This window comes from Hippopotamus amphibius, chromosome 12 (assembly GCF_030028045.1).
Source record: "Hippopotamus amphibius kiboko isolate mHipAmp2 chromosome 12, mHipAmp2.hap2, whole genome shotgun sequence".
Classification (NCBI taxonomy): domain Eukaryota; kingdom Metazoa; phylum Chordata; class Mammalia; order Artiodactyla; family Hippopotamidae; genus Hippopotamus; species Hippopotamus amphibius.
In genome coordinates, this window is record NC_080197.1 from 83,217,717 (window position 1) to 83,240,025 (window position 22,309).

General features: G+C 51.9%; 1 protein-coding gene across 1 annotated transcript; it reads left to right on the forward strand.

Moving 5' to 3' along the window:
- Positions 1 to 14,450: 14,450 nt before the first annotated feature.
- Positions 14,451 to 22,192, forward strand: PPP1R1A (protein phosphatase 1 regulatory inhibitor subunit 1A). Its single transcript, XM_057702664.1, has 7 exons — positions 14,451 to 14,542; positions 18,263 to 18,323; positions 19,328 to 19,365; positions 19,705 to 19,768; positions 20,354 to 20,509; positions 21,407 to 21,513; positions 22,062 to 22,192. Exons 1-7 carry the CDS (start codon positions 14,459 to 14,461, stop codon positions 22,065 to 22,067), a joined length of 516 nt encoding a protein of 171 aa, XP_057558647.1. The 5' UTR covers positions 14,451 to 14,458; the 3' UTR covers positions 22,068 to 22,192.
- The last annotated feature ends 117 nt before the right edge of the window (positions 22,193 to 22,309 follow it).

Genomic DNA, 22,309 nt, shown 5'->3' on the forward strand with positions numbered 1-22,309 from the left:
AACAATTATAAATATATATGCCCCCAATATAGGAGCACCTCAATACATAAGGCAAATGCTGACAACTATGGAAGAGGAAATACAAGGCAGAAATAGAGACACAGATGTAGAAAACAAACACATGGACACCAAGTGGGGAAAGCAGGGAGGTTTGGGGGAAATAAACTGGGAGATTGGGATACCAAATTGTACACTCTAAATATGTACTGTTTATTGTCTGTTAACTGTATCTCAATAAAAGTTCTTAAAAAAATAAAAATAAAAATAAAGCCAGTTGATCAGCAACCTTAATTCCATCCAAATCCTTATTTCCCTTTTGCCACACAATCTAATAAATTCACAGCCTCTGAGGATTAGGACATAGACATCTTTGGGTTTTTTTGTTTGTTTTGCGGGTTTTGTTTGTCTGTTTGTCTTTTGCCACACTGCATGGCATGTGGGATCTTAGTTCCCAGACCAGGGACTCAAACTTGTACCCTCTGCAATGGAAGTCTTAACCATTGGACCACTAGGGAAGCCCCGTGGGTTGTTTGTTGTTTTTTTGGGTTTTTTTTTTTTTTTTTGACATGGACATCTTTGGGAGCCATTACTCTGCTACCACACATCTCCTGCTCCCATGGGATTGGCCACTACTCACACCCCCAGTTCTCGGTACCACAGGAATCAGTTACCCCAATCAGAGGCCCCAACCATCCAGCTAGCCCTCTCCCAATTGCTCTTAGAGGAAGATGGTCAACTGAGTCACTCTTGTCACCCTTGTTCTGTTTTCTTCAGTCACCACCAGAACCAAGCCAAAACCTCCAGGACCCTATTATCCAGACTCCCATCTCCCTAATCCAACCCAGTCCTCTGCCTCTCTCTCCCAAACACTTTTACTGTGCCCTCTGGAATTCCTGATCTGTAATCAGCAAACACCTTGATATTGCCAATGTCTTGTTTTGAATGTTCTCTCAGTTGCCTGATCTGAAATGACATTTTAAGATTTCCTAAGAATCCCACAGCCTCTACAAGACTTCCAAGTGGAAGCCACTATCTCTCTTACCACCAATTACCTCAAAGCCAGAAGGTCGGAAGGGACATCCTCCTTGCTCCCCATCTCTGCTTCTACCCCACTGTCCCTCCTTCCTCCCCCTCTCACTGACTGATAACCTCAGAGCCTGGTCTTCCTCTCACCACCTGCTCCTCTCCCCATTCCTGATGTTCAGCATTCACACAGATGACCTCTCATCCACTCTGGCTTCTCAGCTTTTGCCCTTTTTACCTCAGCCTACACTTTGCTGCAATAACCTCCTAAGTCTCCAATTCAAGAATCCCATCCTTCATCTACAACCTCCCGACCTTCCATCCCCTTTACTCTAGAAGTCCAGCTGTAACAACTCTTTCACCTTGTCCAGACATCCAATCTACTGACTCTGCCGTTGTTCCCATGTAGCTAATGACTACATTTCCCAGGCTTCCTTGCAGCTAGATGTGGCCATGTGACTGGACTGTAGCCAGTAGGATATGAGCAAGTAGGATAAGGGCAGTTATGGGTGGGGTCCTTGACAGAAGAGGAATGTGTCCTCCCCTTCTCTTTTCTCCCCTTCCCACTGACTGGAAAGAGATGAACAGGTGGGAGCTGGAGCAGCCATCTTAGACCACGAAACGGAAGCCACATATTTTAAAAAAGTTTCCAGATAGAAAGCCTGGGTCTTGAATATTGTGGAGCTGTCATATGACTCCTGTTTAACTTCTGTTAAAGCCGCAGTATTATGACCTTATTACTGCATCTGAACTAGTATCTTAATATACTTGTCCACTTCATCTTGCTAGCTCGCTAAATATAACCTCCATGTAATCAATTATTCAGGCCAAAAACCTAAGAGTCGATCTCAATTTCTGCCTTTCCCTCAATCTCCACATTAATAAGGCCTTGAACTCTACCTCCAGAATATATCTTGACTTCCTCCCTCCCCCGCTCCTAGTTCCACCACCAGATTCATCACTTAGACATCTGCAATGGCCTCCTGACTAACCTCTCTGCCTCCACTCTTACCCTTTTGAAACGACCCTCCCTTCAGCATTTAGACAAGTGATATTTTTAAGGTATATATCAAATCATGTCAGCCAGTCTGCTACTTAAACCCTTAGGTGTTTTCCAGTTGCACTTCATGTAGAATCCAAACCTTTTCCCAGGGCCTACAGGCTCCCACCTATAAACCCCCAACCTCATCACGTTCCACTCTCCTGCTCAATACCTCATGTCTATGCTGGCATCTTTTGTGATCCTGGGACACACAGCATCTTTCCCAGCTCGGAGCTTTCATCCTCAGGGCTATTCCCTCTGCTTAGAACCCTGTTCCTCTTGCTCTTTGCTTAGCTGACTCCCGCTCATCCTTCAGGTCTCACCTCAAATGTCTCTGCTCAGAGAGAGCTTCCCCGACCACCCCACTCAGTGCTCAGCCCCACCTCCGTTCCCATCAGTTACTTCTGTCACCTCACCCTGTTTATTCCCTCATTGCACTTATGCTCTGAAATTATCTTATTTATACACTTGTTTACTTGTATATATGCTTTCTACCTCAGAAAAATGTAAATTCCCTGAAAACTGGGAACTTGTCAATCATTAGTATTCACCATTTTCTCCCTGGTGCCTTGAACAATAATAACTGGTCAAACAGAGTTCAATGAATGAAGCGGAGTTCACTTATGAATTCAATGAATGAATGAATGAATGAATGGTGAAATTAGCCACTCCCTTCCTAGGAAGGAGCAAGTAAGGGACAGAGAGAGACTGGAAGTGTTCACTCAGACACTCACCCCCTGGGGAAGAAGGAAGCAAAGTCCTCTCCTCTAATGCAAAGGGGCACGGGGAGGGGGCGGCAGATAAGGGTCTCCCTCCCTTAGAGTGATTGGGAAGAAAAGATCCTGGGAAGGCCTGAGAAGCCTTAGCTCAAAGACCCAGTGCACATGTCCCCAGCCTCCACAGGATTAACACAGATGAGGAGACCACATTCCCAGAGAAGAGCAGACAGCATCAGAGGTGCAGGCACCACACTGCAGAAGCCTGAGGCTGTGCCTCGGGAAGGGCTTCCCAACACATGTACAGGTGTGGGGACCCCAGAATCAGGACTTTCTTTTACTGGGGGTGAGGGAAGTGTCTTTAAAAAGAATATTCCCCACCACTCCCAGAGTTCCTACACAGAATATGGAATTCCATCACATGAAGGCAGGAGGAGGGACAGGACAACCTCTACAGAGCCTCCTGCATGCACCCCCTCACTCGAGGAGACCAGAAAGCTAAGGCCTCCAGTGCCCAGGACCAGGAGAGACACTGGTTCTCTCCACTGTTAGCTCCGTCTCCCCTGTTCCAGGAGCCCTTTTCCTCCAAGGGGAATCACAGAATCTCCCACTCATAGGCTCTGATGCACAGTTTCAGAACAACCCAGGATCCCAAAGAACTGAGTTAGGAAGAGTCCTTAAAGGTCCAGCTTTGGGCCTAATGTAAAGAGCCCCTGGACAGCCTCTGGGGACTTCTGGAGACTGAGGTCTTGCATGAAGGCAGCCTCTTTCAGGCTTGGGCAGCTCTGATTGCAGGAGGTTCTTCCTCCCAGCCAGCCCGAATGTGTCTCCACACCAGCATTGCTAGTTCAGCCTGATGGAGCAGCACAGATAAGCCAGTTGTTCCCATGTGCCAACCTTTGAAACATCTGAAGGCAATTATCATTCTGATAGTAAATGCTGCCATTTAACGAATGCCTACCAGGCATGGGCTAAGCATTTTATGTCTATTATCTCATTCAATCCTTGCAGCATCCCTAACATGTAGGAATTATTATTCCCATTCTGGAGATTAGGGAATAAGCCTGAGAAGTAAAGCCATCAGCCCAGGGTCACCCGGGTACTGGAAGAATCAGGATTTGTTCCAAGGCCCGTCTGACTCCATCCAAAGCCCATGCCCTCACTTTTCCTGTTATGCAAGATCACCCACCCCTAACGGAGTCATCTTTAATCCTGGCCAAACGACGCCAAATCCTTCAAGCGTTTCTTCTCTGAGAAGCTCAAGGCGCCCATCTCCCCATTTTCTCCAGAAACTTCCAAGTTCAATAAAATCCTTGAGTCATCTAGTCTCAGAACCTCTCCCTGGAGACTGGAGAGTGGAAAAGGAAGCTCTGCTTCTGTGACAGCAGAAAATGGAGTCCTTGATGAACCCAGTGACAGGGCAAGAGTAAAGATGCAGATGGAGAGAATGGATTACAGGACACGGGGTGGGGCGGGGGAGAGGCGAAGTGGAAGCCAGGATGAAGTGAGAGAGTAGTATTGACATATATACACTACCAAATGTAAAATAGATAGCTAGTGGGAAGCTGCTGCATAATACAGGGAGATCAATGCGATGATGGATGATGACTTAAAGGGCTGGGATAGGGAAGGTGGGAAGGAATCACGGGAGGGAGGGGATATGGGGATATATGTATAAATACAGCTGATTCACTTTGTTGCACAGCAAAAACTGGCACAACAGTGTAAAGCAATTATATTCCAATAAAGAACTTAAAATTTTTAAAAAAGAAAGAAAATGGAGTCTTCCTGCAGTTCTGCCACTGGGCCGCAGTCTCCCCTCAGTTCTCAAACACAGCCCTGAGGACCCACCAGTTTCTGCTACCCCCCCCATCACCTGTCAACTCCCTTGTGCCCCAGGATTTGTCAATCTGCCTCCCCCTTGTCTCATGCCTCTTCTTCCCCAAAGCCCTACTTATCCTTAAACAAAACCAGCTCCAACTCCCCCTGCTCTGTGAAGGCTTCTCCAGCTCCTGCTCCTGCCTCAGTGCTCCCAAAGCTCTCGTTTCTTCTGTTTTCAGCTTTACTGAGATATAACTGACATATAACATCCTATGCATTTAAGATATACAGTGTAATGATTAGATATATGTATATTTTGTGAAGTGATTATCACAATAACTTTAGTTAGCACATCCATCACCTCACATAGTTACAATTGTGTGTGTGTGTGTGTGTGTGTGTGTGTGTGTGTATAACTTCTAAGATCAACTCTCTTAGCAACTTGCAAATATACAATACAGTATAACTATAGTCACCATGCTGTACCTTACATCCCCAGAACTTATTTACCTGATAACTGGAAGTTTGTACCTTTTGACCCCTTTCACCCACTTTCCCCACCCCCACCCCTGGCAACCATCAGCCTGCTTTCTGTTTCTATGGGTTTGATACAAAGCTCTTATTTCTGCCTCTACAGAAGCAGTTGCTATTTTGCATTTCAGCACATCTGTTGCAGCCCTGGTTAGGCTTCTCCAAGGCAGAAAGTGAGGCTTTAATGTCTAGGCCCATTACAGCGTAGGTGTTTGGTAACTGGCTGTTACTGTCAAATGTGGACTGACATCTTTGATCCTTCAACTGGAAGAATGGTGGTTAGACTGCAGAAAGTCAGAAAGCAGGGCCAACACCGAACAGCTGGTTGAGATACCAGGAGAGCTGAGTCCCTCCACGTGGGCCAGCACCTGGGCACCACCTGGTCTCTGGGAATTGAATGAAACCATCTAGTTCCAATGTGTCCAAGGAAGGAAATAGGGTTTGAGGCAGGATCTGCTGCCCTCTGGTGGCCATTCCACCTCAGGGCCGTTCGCTTGGTGTCCTCTCCTTCCCGACACAGAGAAGATGCTGGTGTGAATTTAAAGCCTGATGCCCCTCTCTCCTGGCACAATCTTAACTGTCCCAGATGTTTTTGTAACAGAATATTAAAATTAGAATTTCAACTGGGCAGCAAGATACAATAGGTGAAATTTCAAAGTGAGACACCAACTCATCACAGGAAGAATTTCAAAAGAAATGTTTAAGAACTAGTTTCTGACCCCCCTCAGCCAGATCCAGGATACAAAAAGGGGGTCATTGTAGGGAGAGAAGGTGTTAGCGAGAGAGTAATAAGAAAGGAATGGGGTTAAACCAGAGTATGTCATATCTTGCAGAAGTAGCATACCAGGCAAGGAGAGAAATTGTAACACACCCTGGACAAACTTAAGATCTAGAGTGTACATTTCAGAACCCCTCTATGTTCTCTTTACTGATGATTCAGAGAAAGGTGAACTATGGTCTCCTAGGTCTTCACGTGGAAAGAATAGATCTCAGTCATTAATGATTACAAAAAGAAAAAAGAATGCAGAAACAAAGAACTATTACCAGGAAAAGAAGTAACCACAGCAAAGATAATAAATCAGCCTTAAAGACACCCAGCTCTGTTTCAGAGGTAAAGATGAGCCTGAAGCACATTCTTGAGCTGTTTTGTAGGCTCCACAACCCCTCAACCACTCAACCACCAGATTCACTGGAGCCCAGGGAAGGACGATGCTGACCTTTGCTGGCCCTCATGACTTCACTCAACGAGGTGCCTGGATTCTGTCAACCTAGAGTGCCCTTTGCCTCATTTTAATGCTAAAATCTCCACTCCGAGGGCAGGGATTGCCACTATTTTTGAACATACAACATATGTTTGAACACATCATACTGCAAAAGTGTGTCTGGAACTCCACCTCTACATGGAACGTCACACTCACCCTTTCATGAACATGCATGCGGTTTTAGCTTAAAACTTCCCTGATCCTGCTGTTCGGGGAGACAAGGCTTTGAGAGTTATCTCCCTGTCTCCTTACTTGTCACAAGTAATAAATGCTTCTGCTTTAATCAAAAGAACTTGGCATGTTCATTGGCTAAGCATCCCAAGCGATGGACCCATTGCATACGGTAACAAAGGGAGGATTTTGCAAGGATGAAATGCAAAGAGGAAACTGTGCTGTGAGCCCCATCCCCTCTCTCCCAAGGAAAGGGAAGGGACCTACCCCCTTACAGCAAACCTAATGGATGCTTGCACAGGTTACCCCAAGAGCTGAATACGTGGCCCCTAGAGTGGAAGACAGTGTGTCCTGGGGCTTGGATGCCTCCCAGAAGTTTAGGAGAGACAAGGACCAGGGAACAGTTTGTGGGCAGGCTGGCTGAGCTAGTGCCCTGGGATAGCTTGGGCTCCTGGAGTTTGCCTAGCAAAGGAAGAACCAACTAAATGTCCTGGGAGAGAAACAGGTATATCCCCATGCATCCTCTTGGGTGCTGTCCCATAGGCTTCCTCAAGGGACAAAGAGACCCCAGCAGCTGAGGAAGGAGGCTCAATTTCCTGGGATAAGGAAACACAGGTGAACAGGGCTGATGGCAAAGCTCTGAGGAGCCAGGAATGTGCCCATCAGAGAATGGTCACCAGAGAACGTCAGAGAGGAAGGACACTGCCCACTGATGGAGGAGGCTGAGCGCCAAAGCATGTGAAAACTCATCTACCCCTTCCTGTGTGCTCTGCACCACCCACACCGGGCAGAGATGGGGGGGGGGGGTAGGGGGGCAGGGGGGAGGGAGAAGAGAAACCAGCCACTCGCCCCTTTCTCAGCTCCAAATGAAGCAGGGCCCAGCAGTCCACAGAAGAGTGACATTAGAGTATTATGCTTAGTGAAACAAGTCAGAAAATGACAAATACTAAATGATATCACTCATATGTGGAATCTAAAAATAATACAAACGAATCTATACACAAAACAGAAACAGACTCATAGACACTGAGAACAAACTCATCTTTACCAAAGGGGAGAGGAAGGGAGAGAGGAACAAATTAGCAGTATGGGATTAACAGGTACACACTACTCTACATAAAATAGATAAGCAACAAGGATGCACTGTGTAGCACAGGGAATTATACCCAACACCTTGTAATAACCTATAACAGAATGTAAGCCGCAAAAAAAAAAAAAACTGAAACACTATGCTGTACACCTGAAACTAATGCAATATTGTAAATCAACTTCAATTTTAAAAAAAAGACCAAGAATAGCAAGCCAAAGAAAAATAGTTTCAGGTTTTGGTTCATATATTGGCCTGGTCATTCTAATTTCTGAACTGAGCCTGTCTCTTATCTGAGAGTGAGAAGAATAGTTAAGAGGCTTTCCTGGGTTTTCTCTCAGGAGCAAATGAATCAATTCTCCCTGCCCACCAGCCCAATAAAGTATAAAGGATTGCGTCATGAAATCAAACTCATCAGGTAATCAAAATGCAACTTTATTCTTTTATTACATGACAAGTTGTGGTTGTCATGTAATATAATATAATTTATATAATATGATATGATATGGAATATGTACAATATATAATGTATAATATAATGCAGGCTACACTCTCCCCTCCAACTGGACTAAATTACAGGGAGCCAGGATTTTACCTCCAAAGTCCGCTCAGCCGTCTTTCCTCCAATGTAGAGCATCCCTACTCCCATCCCTTTGCCTCTATAGCACCAGTAGCCTTTGTTTCTACACCTCTTCAGACCCGGTCCAACCCCACCCACGAGTCCTGAGCATTTCCTCTACTTCTTGGGGAAGGGAGGAAACCCGGAGCCTTGGCCTCCCGTACCAGCTCCAGCACAGCCTCCTAGAGTACTCACCACCTTGCTGCCTCGCCAGGCATTCTCACTGTCTGTAGTGGGTCAAACAGTGTCTCACAAAAAGTCACATCCACCCAGAACCTCCGAATGTGACCTTATTTGGAAATAGGGTCTTTGCAGAGGTAATTACTTAAGGATCTTGAGATGAAATTATCCTGGATTTAGGGTGGGTGCTAAATCCAATGACTGATATCTTTACCGGAAGAGGAGAGGACACACAAAGACCCACAAGAGGGAAGAAAGCCATGTGAAGACAGAGATTGGAGTTACGTTGCCACAAATCCAGGAACACCTGGGGCCATCAGAAGCTGAGAGAGGCAAGAAAAGATTGTCCCCTAGAGCCTTCAGAGGGGGTATAGTCCTGCTGACACCTGGATTTCAGACTCCCAGCCTCCAGAACTGTAAGAGAATAAATCCCTGTTGTTTTAAGCCACCCAGTTAGTGGTACTTTGTTGCAGTAGCCCTAGGAGATAATACACCCTCTCCCCCTGTCCTTCTGGCTGTAGCAGTAGTCAATGGCCAAACCCTGGCAAGAGGAATGCCAAGGCTTGTGCTGGGGCCCAGTGCCCTCTGCCAAGCCTGGGAGGAGTAGGGGAGGTGGATGGGCTGTGACTTTCAAATGACCCCTCTCCATCCACACTCCCCTGCTAAGCAGCCCCGGGAGAAAAACAGGCATCTGCTCCCCAGCCACCTACCATCAACAGCGCACCCAGAGCCCAGAGGGCCCTTCCCTCCTCCTCCCAGTAACCTACCTCAGTCCCGTCCTGTGGCTGGGGAATTTTCCATCCCACCCCCAAGTCAAAGTCATTAGGTTTAATCATTAGCAGGGCGGGTGTTAATTAGGGGGCAGGGTGATGATCCATGCTGACGAGGACACAGCTGGCCATTAAGAACAGCTGACCACACAGGGCTGGGACGAGCAGGATCTGGCCAAAAAGGGGCAGGGGGTGTTCTGCAGACCCCCTCCCAATTCTGAAAGCTTTGAAGCCCCCATTTCTTCATCCCTGCCTTTTCCGGAGTCAAAGGAGAAAACATTAGCTAAGATGAGCCCCTCGTTACTCCTCTTCCTTTCACAAGAGCTTGGTGGGTGCCAGGCACTGAGCTAGGCACTCTGTGGACATCACCACCTCACGAGGATAACAGAGACACCTGTTATTTGCAGATAAAGAAACGGAGGCTCAGAGAGGTTAAGCATCTTGCCCAAAGTGGCAGAGCTGGGAATTGAATCCAGGAGACTGTTATCCGAGCAATCAGAGGTCACATTGACCTTCCTCCTTCCTCGACGCACCTCATTCTTGTACTCTCACTTTGCAATATTTATCATTGATCATTACGTAGTTACCCTACTCCACCTGGAGCCCTGCTAGGCTGTGAGATGCCAGGAGACAGAGACTGTGCTTGTTCTGTGCTCCACCGTATCCCCAGCACAGAGCACAGTGGTAACACACACGAATAGCCGATAAAGATTGGTTGGACGTATAAGGTCAGCCTGTTACAGAGTTGGGGTGGAAGGTAAGGGATTGGGTCTTTTAGATTGGTGATGATCACAGGGTTAAAATGCATCTCAAGAGGTCCTCTGGTCCATGCCCCTGCTTCAGGTTCAGCCGTTGCCCTACCATAACCTCCAAATCTGGGTTTATTGAGGGAAGAATTGGCATACGTTCAAGTCCTTGGGGGAGCCATTTTGTCTCTCTTGGCCTCAGTTTCCCCTCTCTAGCTCAAGGGGGTTGGGTTGACTGATCTTTAAGTTTCTTCCACCTCTACCAGTCTGTGGTTCAAGAAGAGGCAAAGCACTTTGGAAATGAGCATCCCCTGGGTTTGAATCACCGGCTCTGGCCCCATTCCCAGCAGTGCCAGCTGCAAGGGGGTGTGCACCCAAGCCTGGCGGAATTGCAACAATTGGCTTTTTTGCAGGCAAACCAGGACCTATGCAGTTGGAGGAGGCTGGGCCTTCCAAGTCATCCCCTGCGAGGCCACACATCTGCTCCAATGGTGCTGCTGGGGCTCACAAGAAGTTCTGGAATCTTCTCTTGCAGAGATGGCTTCTAGATGGGCTTTAGAGGCCAGGGGACAGACAGCCTCACTGCAGGGTACCCACACCTCAATTCTAGATCCAGTTCTGCTCCTTACACGGTTACTCTCCTTCTTCGCACAGCATGACTCCTGAAGACTCTCACTTGTTTCCAGAAGAGCAGAGCCACCCCAAAGGACCAAGCTTCACTCCCCAGTAAGGATTTTCAAAGCAGATGCCACAAGTTCTGAGATGATTCCAAAAGAGTTTCCAGAAATGTTTGAGAAACTGCAGCAAATTGGTAGGAACATATGTCTTCCCAGGGGGACCACTTGGATAGAGTCGTTACTCCTTTGGGTGTGTAAAGTCCTCAGAGCTGAATGTGTGAAAAGCGCATTATGTTTTCAACAGACAGGAGCTTAGCTCTGCCACACTGGCCAGCAAGGAGATGCAAAGATAGAGGTAAGGGCTTGGCCTCCTGGGTTCTAACCCTGGTTCTGAGACTTCCTGCCTATGTGACAGAGCATCCCTAACTCGGAAAGACAAATATTAGAACAGGAAGAAACCTGTGTAGACACCTGGTCGCCTGTTTAACAGATGAGGAAACCAAGCCCAGAATGTGTGTGTGTTGGGGGGAAGAGGGGAGTGTTTGCTCCAGGCTGGCCCAGAGAGTTGGTAGCAGGGGGAGGAAGGGAACTCTGACCTCCCAAATCCCAAACCGGGTGGCCCTTCCCAGCATCATTTCTCTGCACACTCCTGCTTTTCAAAAGTAAAATAAAGATCTTAATTCCTGCCCTCCTTCCTGGTTGGGTGTGGGGATTAGTGAATTCATGCAGGAGAAGGTTAGTGGGAGGTGAGGCTGAGAGCCACAAAGAGCAGCCCCATTAAACCAGAGTCCAGCTCGGAGAGTAGGGGTGGGTGGGAGCTGTGAAGTAATTGTATCACCGAGTCACATCCCTGTAACCTTAAATATGTCATGGACCCAGAGGTACACCACGTGGAACACAGCTGCTGCTCCTCCAGTGGGGCCAGGACTGCGGCAGGAACGTGAACTCCTGCACACACACAAGCACACCTTGTACAGGGCAGGCTTCACTCTTACTCATTCTAGGAAGGGCCCCAAGAGCAAGCATCACAACTCCCAGTCCCGAGTGTGAGCGACCCACACCTTCGAGACCCACGTCTGCTTCCACCCACAAGCCCAACAGACACCCACAGGCACCCACCCAGCTCTGGGTATAAAAAAAAGGTCAAGATGACATCACACACCTTCACAGCAGACCCCCTCCAGCTCAGGTGGCAACCCCAGCACCAAAGTCTGTAGCCAGCCACACTCCCCTCCCCGCTGCCCATAAATGCTTCGCCCACCCACCCCCCAGCCTCCTCCCAAAGCCAGAACCAGGAGCTGCCTCTCCCATAAATGCTCCGCCCACCCACCCCCCAGCCTCCTCCCAAAGCCAGAACCAGGAGCTGCCTCTCCTCCCTCCCCGCTCTCACCTCCTCTGCCTCCACCCCAGCACTGGCTGCTCCCAGGACCCCTCATCCCACGCAGCCCCCATCAGTCATCTCTCCAAAGCCTGAGCACTCTGGGCCCTCTCCTGACCTGAAGCTTTCAGGGGAAGGGAGTCTGAGAATCTGGAGCTTGAGAAGGGAACACGGAGCGTGGATGTGAGGATTTGGGAGGAATTTCCATGACCAAACCCAAGTTTGAAGGGAATACGGCAAACTGGGCGACTAGGGTGGGTACGGAGAGTCTTCTTATGAGGACCTGGAGAGGTGACTCCCCTAACTCTGCTGTCCTGCCAGGAGATAACACGATAATAATAACAGTAGCTATCAATTCAATGAGGGCCTTCTGCGTGTCAGGTACCTTACCTCCTATGATACTCAACCTTATCAAGTAGGGACAATTCTGCCCATTTTACACATGTGGAAATCAAGGCTCAGTGAGGGGTATCTGAGGCCCCAGAGATAGGGGTGGGAATCCTGGCTTCAAGTTCCACGTTCCAGGGTCCTACTGGAATGGGATAGGGGAGGGATGAGTCACCTATTTAAAGGACACCTTGGACCCTGCTCTGTGTACGTGTGGTTAGGAGATGGGTGAGCGGAGGGAAAACCAAGAGAGCGCCTGGGTCCTACTGGGCCGCTGTGTCCCCCACCCCATCCTTATCCTTTTGGCTTCAGTGCCTTCACACCCCCTCCTTCCAATGTCACTTGTGGGGAGGGGAGCAACTGGAGGGGAGGGACCTGGGGATTGCAACCAGCTGTCTTCCAGGCTGGACCTGCTATATCAAAGAGAGTACAAAGGGAGCATGCAAGCATAGGCTGGATGTAGGGGGCCATTCCCGGAGTTCAAGTGACAGCAAAACAGGGGCTAGTTAACAGCAGACAGAGGTCTGGCCCACTTGGTCCCTATAACCCCAGCCTTGCCCTGAGAAAACTGAGCCAGGCCTGTTGTGTGTAAAGGGATACAGTTAGGGGGAAGGGCAGGGGAGGTTATTTTCGGAGGTAAGAGGGAAAGGGGCAATGTGAAATCCAGGCCAGGGAAGGGCTGCCCGGGAGAGGAGGCAACTGAGGATTCAGGCTTCCCTTAGACGAGAGGATGATCCCAGGATCCCCAGAGAACCAGGCATCCAACTGCATGGAAGGTGCCATTTGCTCAGCTTAAGGCTAAAGAAATAGATCTCTGGCCCTGGCCCCTGCCCAGCCCCTCCCTCAGAACTCTCTGTCCCTTCTTCTCCCTGCCCCCCATTCTTCTCCTCCCCTAAAGGTGCATCCAGCCCTGCCCCTCCCCCATGCCCAGAACCTCTCCTCCCTCCACCCAGTGGCGGTGGGGAAGAGCGGCCACCAGCTCCAGTGAATACCCTATCTCCCTCACTCACTAGTATTGACATCTTGGTCCCACACCAAACTAGTAAGTTCTTCACATAGTCTCACCTCCATCCCTTCAGGCACCGCGGATCCTTTTCAGTACTCTGCCAACAGTGGAACTGGAAACCAACCTTGTCTGTAAACAAGCCACCCCACCAAAGGCGTTTCTCTCTCCATCCCCTGGAGCATTCTCCCCTGGCAGGCCTTTCACCTGCTTTACATCCCCATAATTTAGCAAGCAGAAAGAAAAACCTATTTCACCAGCATTACTGGCTCCCCACCCCCATTTCTCCTTCTGCTGAGTCCCAGATGGTCCTCGCTCCCTACGCCCTCCACCCACCGCCATCAGCACTTCAAGACAGGGGCTCTGGATACTCTCTAAGGTCTTCGGTTCCCCCGCCCGCTGCAGAGTGAACCCAGACCTGTGCCCAGACCCCACGCCTCCCCTCCAAGTTTTCACCTCCGCTCTAGCGTTTTCTCTCAATGTAAAGTCCCTCTCCCGGTCTAACTTTAATCCCTCCTGCTTGAAGCCTACGTCCCCTTTCTTTCTTTTTTTCTCTATGAGGCGACCCCTTTAAGATCAGAAAGGAAATCTTCCTCTCGCGTTTGCCGCCTCCTCTCTCGCAGCGCCCCTCCACCTTCCCAGCCCCTCAATTCTGCCCCAGCCTGGGGAAGTTCTTCTTGGCCGCTCCCCACCTCCACTCCCCACCCAGAACTCTGAGGATCCCCGGACACCCGCGCGGGCTGTGTCCGCTGCGACCGGGACCCGGCCACACCCGCCTCGCCTGCCCGCGGGGCGGTGACCCCCGGCAGCGGGCAGCGCAGCCACTACGGGGTTAAGGCTCCGGGCGGGGGTAGGGGGAGGGGAGGGGGAGGGGAGGGGGAGGGGGCCGGGAGGGGCGGGGGCCGAGCCAATCGGCGGCCGCGGAGTCCCCGGGGCCGCGAGCCGGGCGCGCTGAGCAGGGAGCCGGGAGCCAGGAGCCGAGCGCGCCGGGCTGGGGCCGGGCCGGAGCGGAGCGGAGAGGCAGCTCGCCCGCCCCAGCCCCGAGTCCGCCGCCTGCCCGCCCGCCGCCGCCGCCGCCGCCAGCCCCGCGGCCGCCGCCCCCGCCATGGAGCAAGACCACAGCCCCCGGAAGATCCAGTTCACCGTCCCGCTGCTGGAGCCGCACCTTGACCCCGAGGCGGCAGAGCAGGTGCGGAGCGGAGCGGGGCGGGGCGGCAGGGGACTCGCCCCGCGGAGGACGAGGGACCCCTGGACGGTGCGACCCGAGACCCCCGCTCAGTCCTCCCCCAGCGGGGCGCCCCTGCGAGCGCCCGCGCGCTGTTTGGGGGGGCTCCTCTCCCCTCCCCCACCGTGGAAGCCCCATCTCCCCGTCTGTGCTTCTTCGGAGACGGACAGAAGGACGAGCGCCTGCCCTCGAAGCCGGTCCCCGCGAGAGTCGCTCCCTGCCCCCTCAACCCTGGGGGAGGGGGCTCGTCTGAGGACACGACCCCTCCCCCCTTCGTCAGCCTTTCATCCCCCACCCAGTCAACCCCCGCCAGAGTTCCTGAGTCGGTGGGGGCGCCCAAGGGTGTCGGAAGGGTTAAGGGAGAGGGCAAGTAAGGGAGAGAGTTGAAAGAGGAGAAAGAGTCCCCCCAGCCCTCTCCTAACCGGGGGCGACCCTGCAGGACTCCAGAGAGTGAGGACAGGAAGGGGCTGAGGAACACTGCGAGGGCCGGGGCTGCGGGGAGAGGAGTGGTCGTGTCTGCAGGCCGACTCCCCTCTCTGCAGGTCTGGACACCCAGGGTCCTTATTCCCGACTCCTGCCCTGTGGATCCCTTGGGGTGGGGAGGGGAGGGCGTGGTGAGAATGGCCCCGGGGAGCGCGAGGCGAGGGACTTCTGGGGGCTGGGGTCCTAGCTGAGCATGGCCAAGGGAGAAGCCCTGTGCCGGCCTGGGCTCGGGGGGTGGGAGTCCGGAGCCCTGGCCCAGTCTCCCGGCCCGGCCTATTTTTAGCTCAGAGCAGCCTGGCAGAGGCGGCCTTGTGTGAGAGTGTGTGAGCAAGCGTGTGTCTCAGGGAGGGCGGGCGTGTGTGTGAAGACGGGGACCGCCCGTGGTCGCTACTACTGCCCATTTGCTAAATATTTGTCGTTTTCTCATTGCTCCATCTCTTTTCGTGTTCTCTGTCCATTTGCCTAGACATCCCTGTTCTTAAAGACTCTCTGTTTCCCACAAGGTCACTTTTCTGTTCCCCCAACCGGCTGCCAGGGCTCTGGCTGGGCCTCCCCACCTGAAAAAACTCTGACCTCTGGGGAGGGGCTGGAGAGAGTGTTCTTTCTGCTGCACCAGCTGTTTGGTGGAATAAGGTGTGGATGTGAAGGAAAGGGTTCAGCACACACGCTCTCCATATAACTTCAGCTTCCGGAAGTGTGGGGGGTGGGGTTAGGGACCTATGTCTCCATCCTCTCCCTGGCCAGGGGGAGCTGTAGCATCTCCAGACCTCTAAGGTGTGACAGTAGGAGGGAGGGTGATGAGACTGCAGACCTCCCAAGGGTGCGGAGGGTGGAGAGCCAGGAGCCTGGGGAGCGTTCCCTTGAGGTCAGGAAAAAAGCTGTTATGCCTGGAGGCAGGGGACTGGCTAAGATAACCTCAGACCCAGGGAAAAGGGCCAAGAGTGTGAGCTGTGGGCTTCGGGGTGAGGTTCCAGGCAGAAATGCCTTCCACTGGCACAGCCAGTGCTCACTGCCTGACACCTGCATCTGTTTGGTGTTAGAGGAGGCAGGTGCAGGTGTGTGTTGGGAGGAGGAGGGGTCGGCCAGCTGGCCCAGGGGTCTGCGGGTCAGGGGAGGAGCGTGAGACAGTGCTGCAGAGCCAGAGAGAAAAAGAGAGCTGGGCCTTCAGCCTGCTTTTTCTCTCATCTTCAGAAATCTGTGTCTGCTCAGCCTGAAATTCTACCTGCAGTCCAACTTCAGCCCCGCTTGCTGTGTTACCCAAGTGTGTAGGCCAAGAGTTCCAGGCTTGGCAGGAACGCCTAACCCAGAGCGACACGAGAGGGCAGCAGGGGTTGGAAATTCTGAGTTATGGAGCACAGAGTGGCAGGGGATGGAGGGGTGCCCACAACTACCAGGTCCTTGGCATAACTGGTTTGGAAATAAATCAGAGGTAAAGGCACCAAGCGTCCTTGAGAGCTAGGATTTGCAATAGGGGCAAGGAAAATAAAAGAGACTGCCTACACATTTTCTACTCGTTCAGGTACCTGGGAGGTACTTCAGGAAGTCTCACTTTACTCCCTCCTGCTGTAGGACATCAAAATTCTCAAGGACTGAGTGCTTAGAAATCTTGTCCAAGGCAAGGAAATTGGTTAAGGAAGGGACCTGTCCAAGATCACAGAGCCCAGCTTCCCTCTCAAAGGCCCTATCATACTTGCAGTCTCCTTCTCCGGCTCCCAACCCCCAGTAATTCTCATCCCACCCCACTCTCTCCCTGTCTCTCCCTGCCCCCTCCCCCAGGGCAGGAAAGAAAGAGAGAGGAGTCCTCTCCTAGAAGGATGGCCTCACCCCACATGCATGAAGCACACTGGCCCAGCTGCTGGTCCCCAGCGCATTTGCACCAAGAGTAGCTAGAGACAGACTCACATCATAATGTCTATTCAGTGCCTGCATGTATGTACACACACTCACACACACACACACACACACACACACACACACACACACACACAGGGACCTTGAAATGTCACCAAAAACAGATACTGCTGGATTCTCCTGAGAAAACAATGCCTACTCCAACCTACCCCCATTCTGTGTGCCCATTTCCTCTTTGGGGAGTCCCTCGCAGACTAACCCTGCCCCCAGCCATGGCTGATACCCACTTTCTGGACAAAGAGAAGGACAGGCGTCCTAGCACTCCCACCCCCACCTCTGATGGTAATGATGCTAAATCGTGGACACAACAGAGAGAGGGATTTGATCATTCAATGTCCTCAGTCTACTCCTCTCAGCCCTGGGTAATTTTAGCCTTTTTCCCAGTCCCATTAGTCTTCCCTCCCCTCTTCTGCCTTGGAGGGAGCTGCAGGGACTCCAACCCCACGGTTCCCTTCACTTCCAAGCCTCCAGAGGGAGGGGAAAAACTACATGTCCCAAGAGTCCTTGGACTGACTTCAACAGCAATCAACTTTATTGGCAGCAAGACAAAGGAACAGAGGCGGGGAAAGGGGGCTCCGAGGCCCAGCAGTCAATCAGCTCTTATCTGTTAATTTCTTCGAATGGGACCCCAGAGCCCAGGATAAGATTTTTCAGCGTAGCTTTAGTCCCTGACCAGGGTCCTGCCACAGGCTCCTCCTCATATTATATTTACCGTGACAAGGATTTCTCCAGATCGTACTTCCTGACAAATCAGAAAGGCAGTGTGTCCAAGGATAGGGAGGAGATAAGGGAGGGAGGGGCACGGGACAGGAGAAGGCACATTCAGACCTACCTTCTCCCTGCTGTCCTCCCAGGCTGGGCGGGGGTGGAGGGGTACTCTCCGCAGGTGCCGGCCCATGACACGTTCATGTCCATTTGGGGAGTGGGCTGGGAGACTGAGGGGAAAGCTTTGCTCCCCCTTGGGTTATTTCTGACCATTGACCCAGGATGGACAGAGGGACAGTGGGCCAGAAGTTGATGCATTACCGCAGATACAGCTGCTGAGATGGAGAGCTGGGGCCAGGACCCAGGGAGAGGCGGAGACAAAAAGGGGGTTGGGGGAAGCAGGATATGGGGGTGGTCTTCTGGATCCCCAGGGCAGAGGGATGGGCCCAAGAACAGCCACCCGGGAACCGTGGGCTCAGTGTAACGTGGTACTTTTTGAGGTGTGCTACGTGGGCCGCCTGGATTATGTTGCTGAGTATGCGTGGGGCTGTGATGCTTCCACATGTACTTGACCTCTTCCCTCAGATCCGGAGGCGCCGCCCCACCCCTGCCACGCTCGTGCTGACCAGTGACCAGTCATCCCCAGGTAACCCCAGGATGTGTCGCTGAAGGGAGTGGGGGCTGCTGAAGACAGCTGGGTCCCCGTGAGAGAAGGTGGGTGCTAGGTAGGAGGGCAGATCGAAAGAGCCAAAGGTCTCCTAGGTCTTGAAGGCAGAAAAGTGGTGGCTGGATTAGCGAGAGGATTTCCTTTGCTTTGGAAAGACTGAGCAGTGCTAGGAAGGAGAGGGAGACCACCTGGTTCCTAAGCCCCCCAGGAGTTGGGGTGGTCAACAGAGTGTTGGTTGCTGCGGCAACAGCCTTCCAGGTTTCTCCAGCAACTGACAGGCTGCTGCCCCCACCCCCAGAGGCGGCGACAGCTGTGAGGGGGAGGGACCGCCTCCATCAGCTATTTTCACGGCCCCCAGAGGGGAAGGGGAAGGTTAGAAACAGCTCAGGGAGCAGCTGGCATTCTGGTCACCCATGTCCCCATCAAGGTCTGGGGAGAGAACAAGGTCTCAGAGAATGTCAGGGGCGCTGGCAGGAGAGTGGAAGAGAGGTGGCGACACTAATAAGCCGGACTGGAATTCAGGATGCCTGAAGCTCCAGCTTGCCTCCAGCTACTAAGAAGGATTGTCCTGGGCCCTGCACAGGATACATTTGCTGTTCTCTTTCCAGTGTTCCCTCCCAGGCATGGTTCAGTTCTGAACTGGCGGTGGGGAGAATGTTTGGGAGGGGACAGGGAGGAAAAGATCAAAAGGACCACAAACCCTGCCTTGAGGAACCTCCAGGTCTGAGGCAAGGATGTAGCTGCAGACTGACCACAGAGGCAAGGACAGGACTAGAAGCAGGACGTAAAGCCAGCCAGCAGAGAAGGAGGGAGCTGGAGGGAGAAGGCTGGGGACAGCCATCAGGGCCAGCTTCCTAGGGGCAGATGTGAGGGACGGGTCAAGAAGGAGGTGATGGCAGAGGCTCCTCCCCTTGGAAGTCAAATCCACGGGGACCCCTGGATTTCCCATCCTCATCACTTTCTTCTTTCCCTCCTTCCCTCAGAGGTAGATGAAGACCGGATCCCCAACCCACATCTCAAGGTGAGCTGGTCCCTCCTGCTCAGCTCAGCACAGAAAACCCCCAGACTCATTAGAGGCTTAGTCCTCAAACCCACCCCCACCATCTGTAGGACCTTTCGTCTCCCTCTTTCTTGTACCCCCCACATGTTCTTGAGTGGATGTACACACACAGTCCGATGTGTTCCCCCCACACAGTCTCCTTGCTCACCATCGTGGGGTGGGGGGTCTGGGGAAGCAGGAGTTTCCTTCCCCCACTTTCTGAAGCCCGCACGTACCCCGAGTCTCCAGTCTAAAAGCATGCCAAGGCAGGGAGGAGAGCAAGAAGGGCAGGTGCCCACCTGTGCTCTGTGCCCTTCACAGTCCACTTTATCCATGTCTCCGCGGCAACGGAAGAAGGTGACGAGGACCACACCTACAATGAAAGGTTCGGAAGACCCTTCCCCGCTATGCCTGACGCTGCGCAGTGGCCGGGATGACCCCTTTGGAAGGGATCCTTGGGAAGTCATTAAATCTGCCTTTATTAAAGGAGGATTGTTGGTGACCACCCAGGGTTGCGTCCCAGCTCTGCCAAGGCTGGGTGGCCTTGGAGAACCAGCTTAACCTACAGGGGCCCTGAATACTACCTCACTTTGGCAGTTAAATAAAATATGTGAACTCATCCCCTATAGTGCATAGGACAGAAGAGGTATTCAAATATTTCTTGAATCTAAATTGATCTTTTCTCCTGCCCCCAGGGGAGAACAGGTATCCCAGCAAGTCAGGAAGATCTTTTGTTCTTAAAGGCTCTTCCCTTCCCCTCCCTCACCTTTGAAGAAAGTACATTTGATTGTCTAGCTTTAGTCCCTCCTTATTGCCCAGCAAATGCTCCTCCTTGCTCGATCTCGGACAGGAAAGGCAAACCGCACAGGCAGAGTGTGCTGGCCCTCTCCTGGGGCTGTCGAATCTGAGGGTCCATGGAGGAGGCTGGGCAGTCACATGCAATGCTCTCTTCCTTTTTCTTCGCCCCCAGAGCTCCAGATGATGGTTGAACATCACCTGGGGCAACAGCAGCAGGGAGAGGAGCCTGAAGGAGCTGCTGAGAGCACAGGGACCCAGGAGTCCTGCCCACCTGGGATCAAAGACACAGCAGCGGAGTCACGGCTGGGCACCTCTGGGAAAGCACACCGTACGTGCAGGCTGGGGAGGGACCAGCCCAGGGGAGGCCAGCCTTACCCATTGTGGGGAGGAGCCTAGCAGTGGCCAGAAACTGTCTTGAGAGTATGGATCCTTTGCATGGACCGCATGTGTTTGCATCTCTTTATCTTGCCTTACTGAATGACACCACCCCCTCCCAACTTGGACTTCAGAGCTCGCTGTTTTAAGGGGAAGCCGGCTGGCATGGGAGCAGCCTTCACGAGCTGGAAGACTGGCTCTGCCGCCTTCCCAGCCCAGAGGCCTTGAGCCACTTACTTATCCTCAGTCAGTGAATTGATAATGATGGAGACTATTGCATTAGGTTGTTTGTGAAAATTAAATGAGACTGGTCCTTAGCCCAGCAGCAAGCACACACGCAGTATACAAGAATGGAAGTTGCATGTCCCCAGGTCCTTATCCCAGATGTGGGCCAGAAGTCAGAATTTTTCCAGTTTTATGAAGGTGACACGGTTGTATATACTGCATGTTCCATAATACCCCCAGCAGAGCCGCCTGTAATCAAACACATGAATATTTCTGCAGGGAAATGAATGGTCACACTAAGAGGAATAAATAGACTATCAAAGGCCTCATCTCTGTTCAGGTCAGGTTTAGCCACACACTGAGATCGTACCCAAATTGTTAAGCTTTTTTTAGAGCATTTTGGGGGGTTTTCTCAATTTCTGATTGCAGATTTAAAAAAAATAGTGAACCTAAGTAGTTGTGACCACAGAAAACCCTGTTGGTCTTGCCACATTGCCCTCAGCTTGGTCTTGGGCCCCTCTCAGGGGCTGTGGGTGTGTGGGATGGGGTAAACAGAAGCAGCCGTCTCTCTCTAAGCTCTCATGAGTACTACCTCTCCCTCCCACCACCCCTTCTCCCTCCTCAGAGCCTACAGAATCCATCCCTAACACTCAGCAGAGGGGCAGTGAGAAACCCAGCATAGAGGAACCCTCAACCCACAGACCACCACTGGATTCCCAGGGAGCCAACGCGGTAAGGCCCCAGGGCTGGGCTGCCCGGTCTGCAGGAGAGCAGGCTGTGTGGAGAGGGCGAGGGCTGAGATCTGGAGTCAGGGGTAAAGGGAACAAAGGGCCAGCTTCATTCACTGAAAAGCTGTCCTCTATGGCCAGAGGATTTGCATCTCCTCTGACAGACAAACAAAGAGAAATGGGATTAAGCTGCAGCAGGAGGAATTCAGGTTAGACTCTGTCTGAGGATTTATGGCTGCTGGAATGGGTGATGGAAGTAGACCATGGCTTTTCTGATAAAGGGCATTTGCAACCCAAAGGGAGAGCCTCACCTGTCCAAGCTGAGCAGTGGTCCTGCCTAGAGTGGAGACACTAATGAAATGACGTCGTAAGCTCTGATTTTATAGTCTCCCCTCCCCTGTGTAGACTGGCCAAAGGACCAAGGACTGATGTCAGACATCAGAATTTAGATGCCTGACTAACGGGATGGCTGGGCACACCAGCAGGGGAGGCGACAGTAGGACCTCAGGCCTCTCACTCACCTTCTCTTCCTACCTGCTTCCCTTGCAACAGGTCTGAGAGTGGAGGAGGTATCTTGGAATCAAGACTGCAGTTGGGAGTGCATGGACACTGGATTCGTTTCTTATTTCTTCACTTTTGGGGAAAATCTCTTGTTTTTAAAAAGTGATAAATTTGGTGTTAAGTCCTTGGCATTTTCCTTCTTTCCCAACTTGGAGAATCTTTTCTCCCTCCCGTCTTGTCCTGCCGTCTCTATAGGCCCCCCTCCCTTCTGCCCAGGAGGAAATAGGAACGCCGGGCAG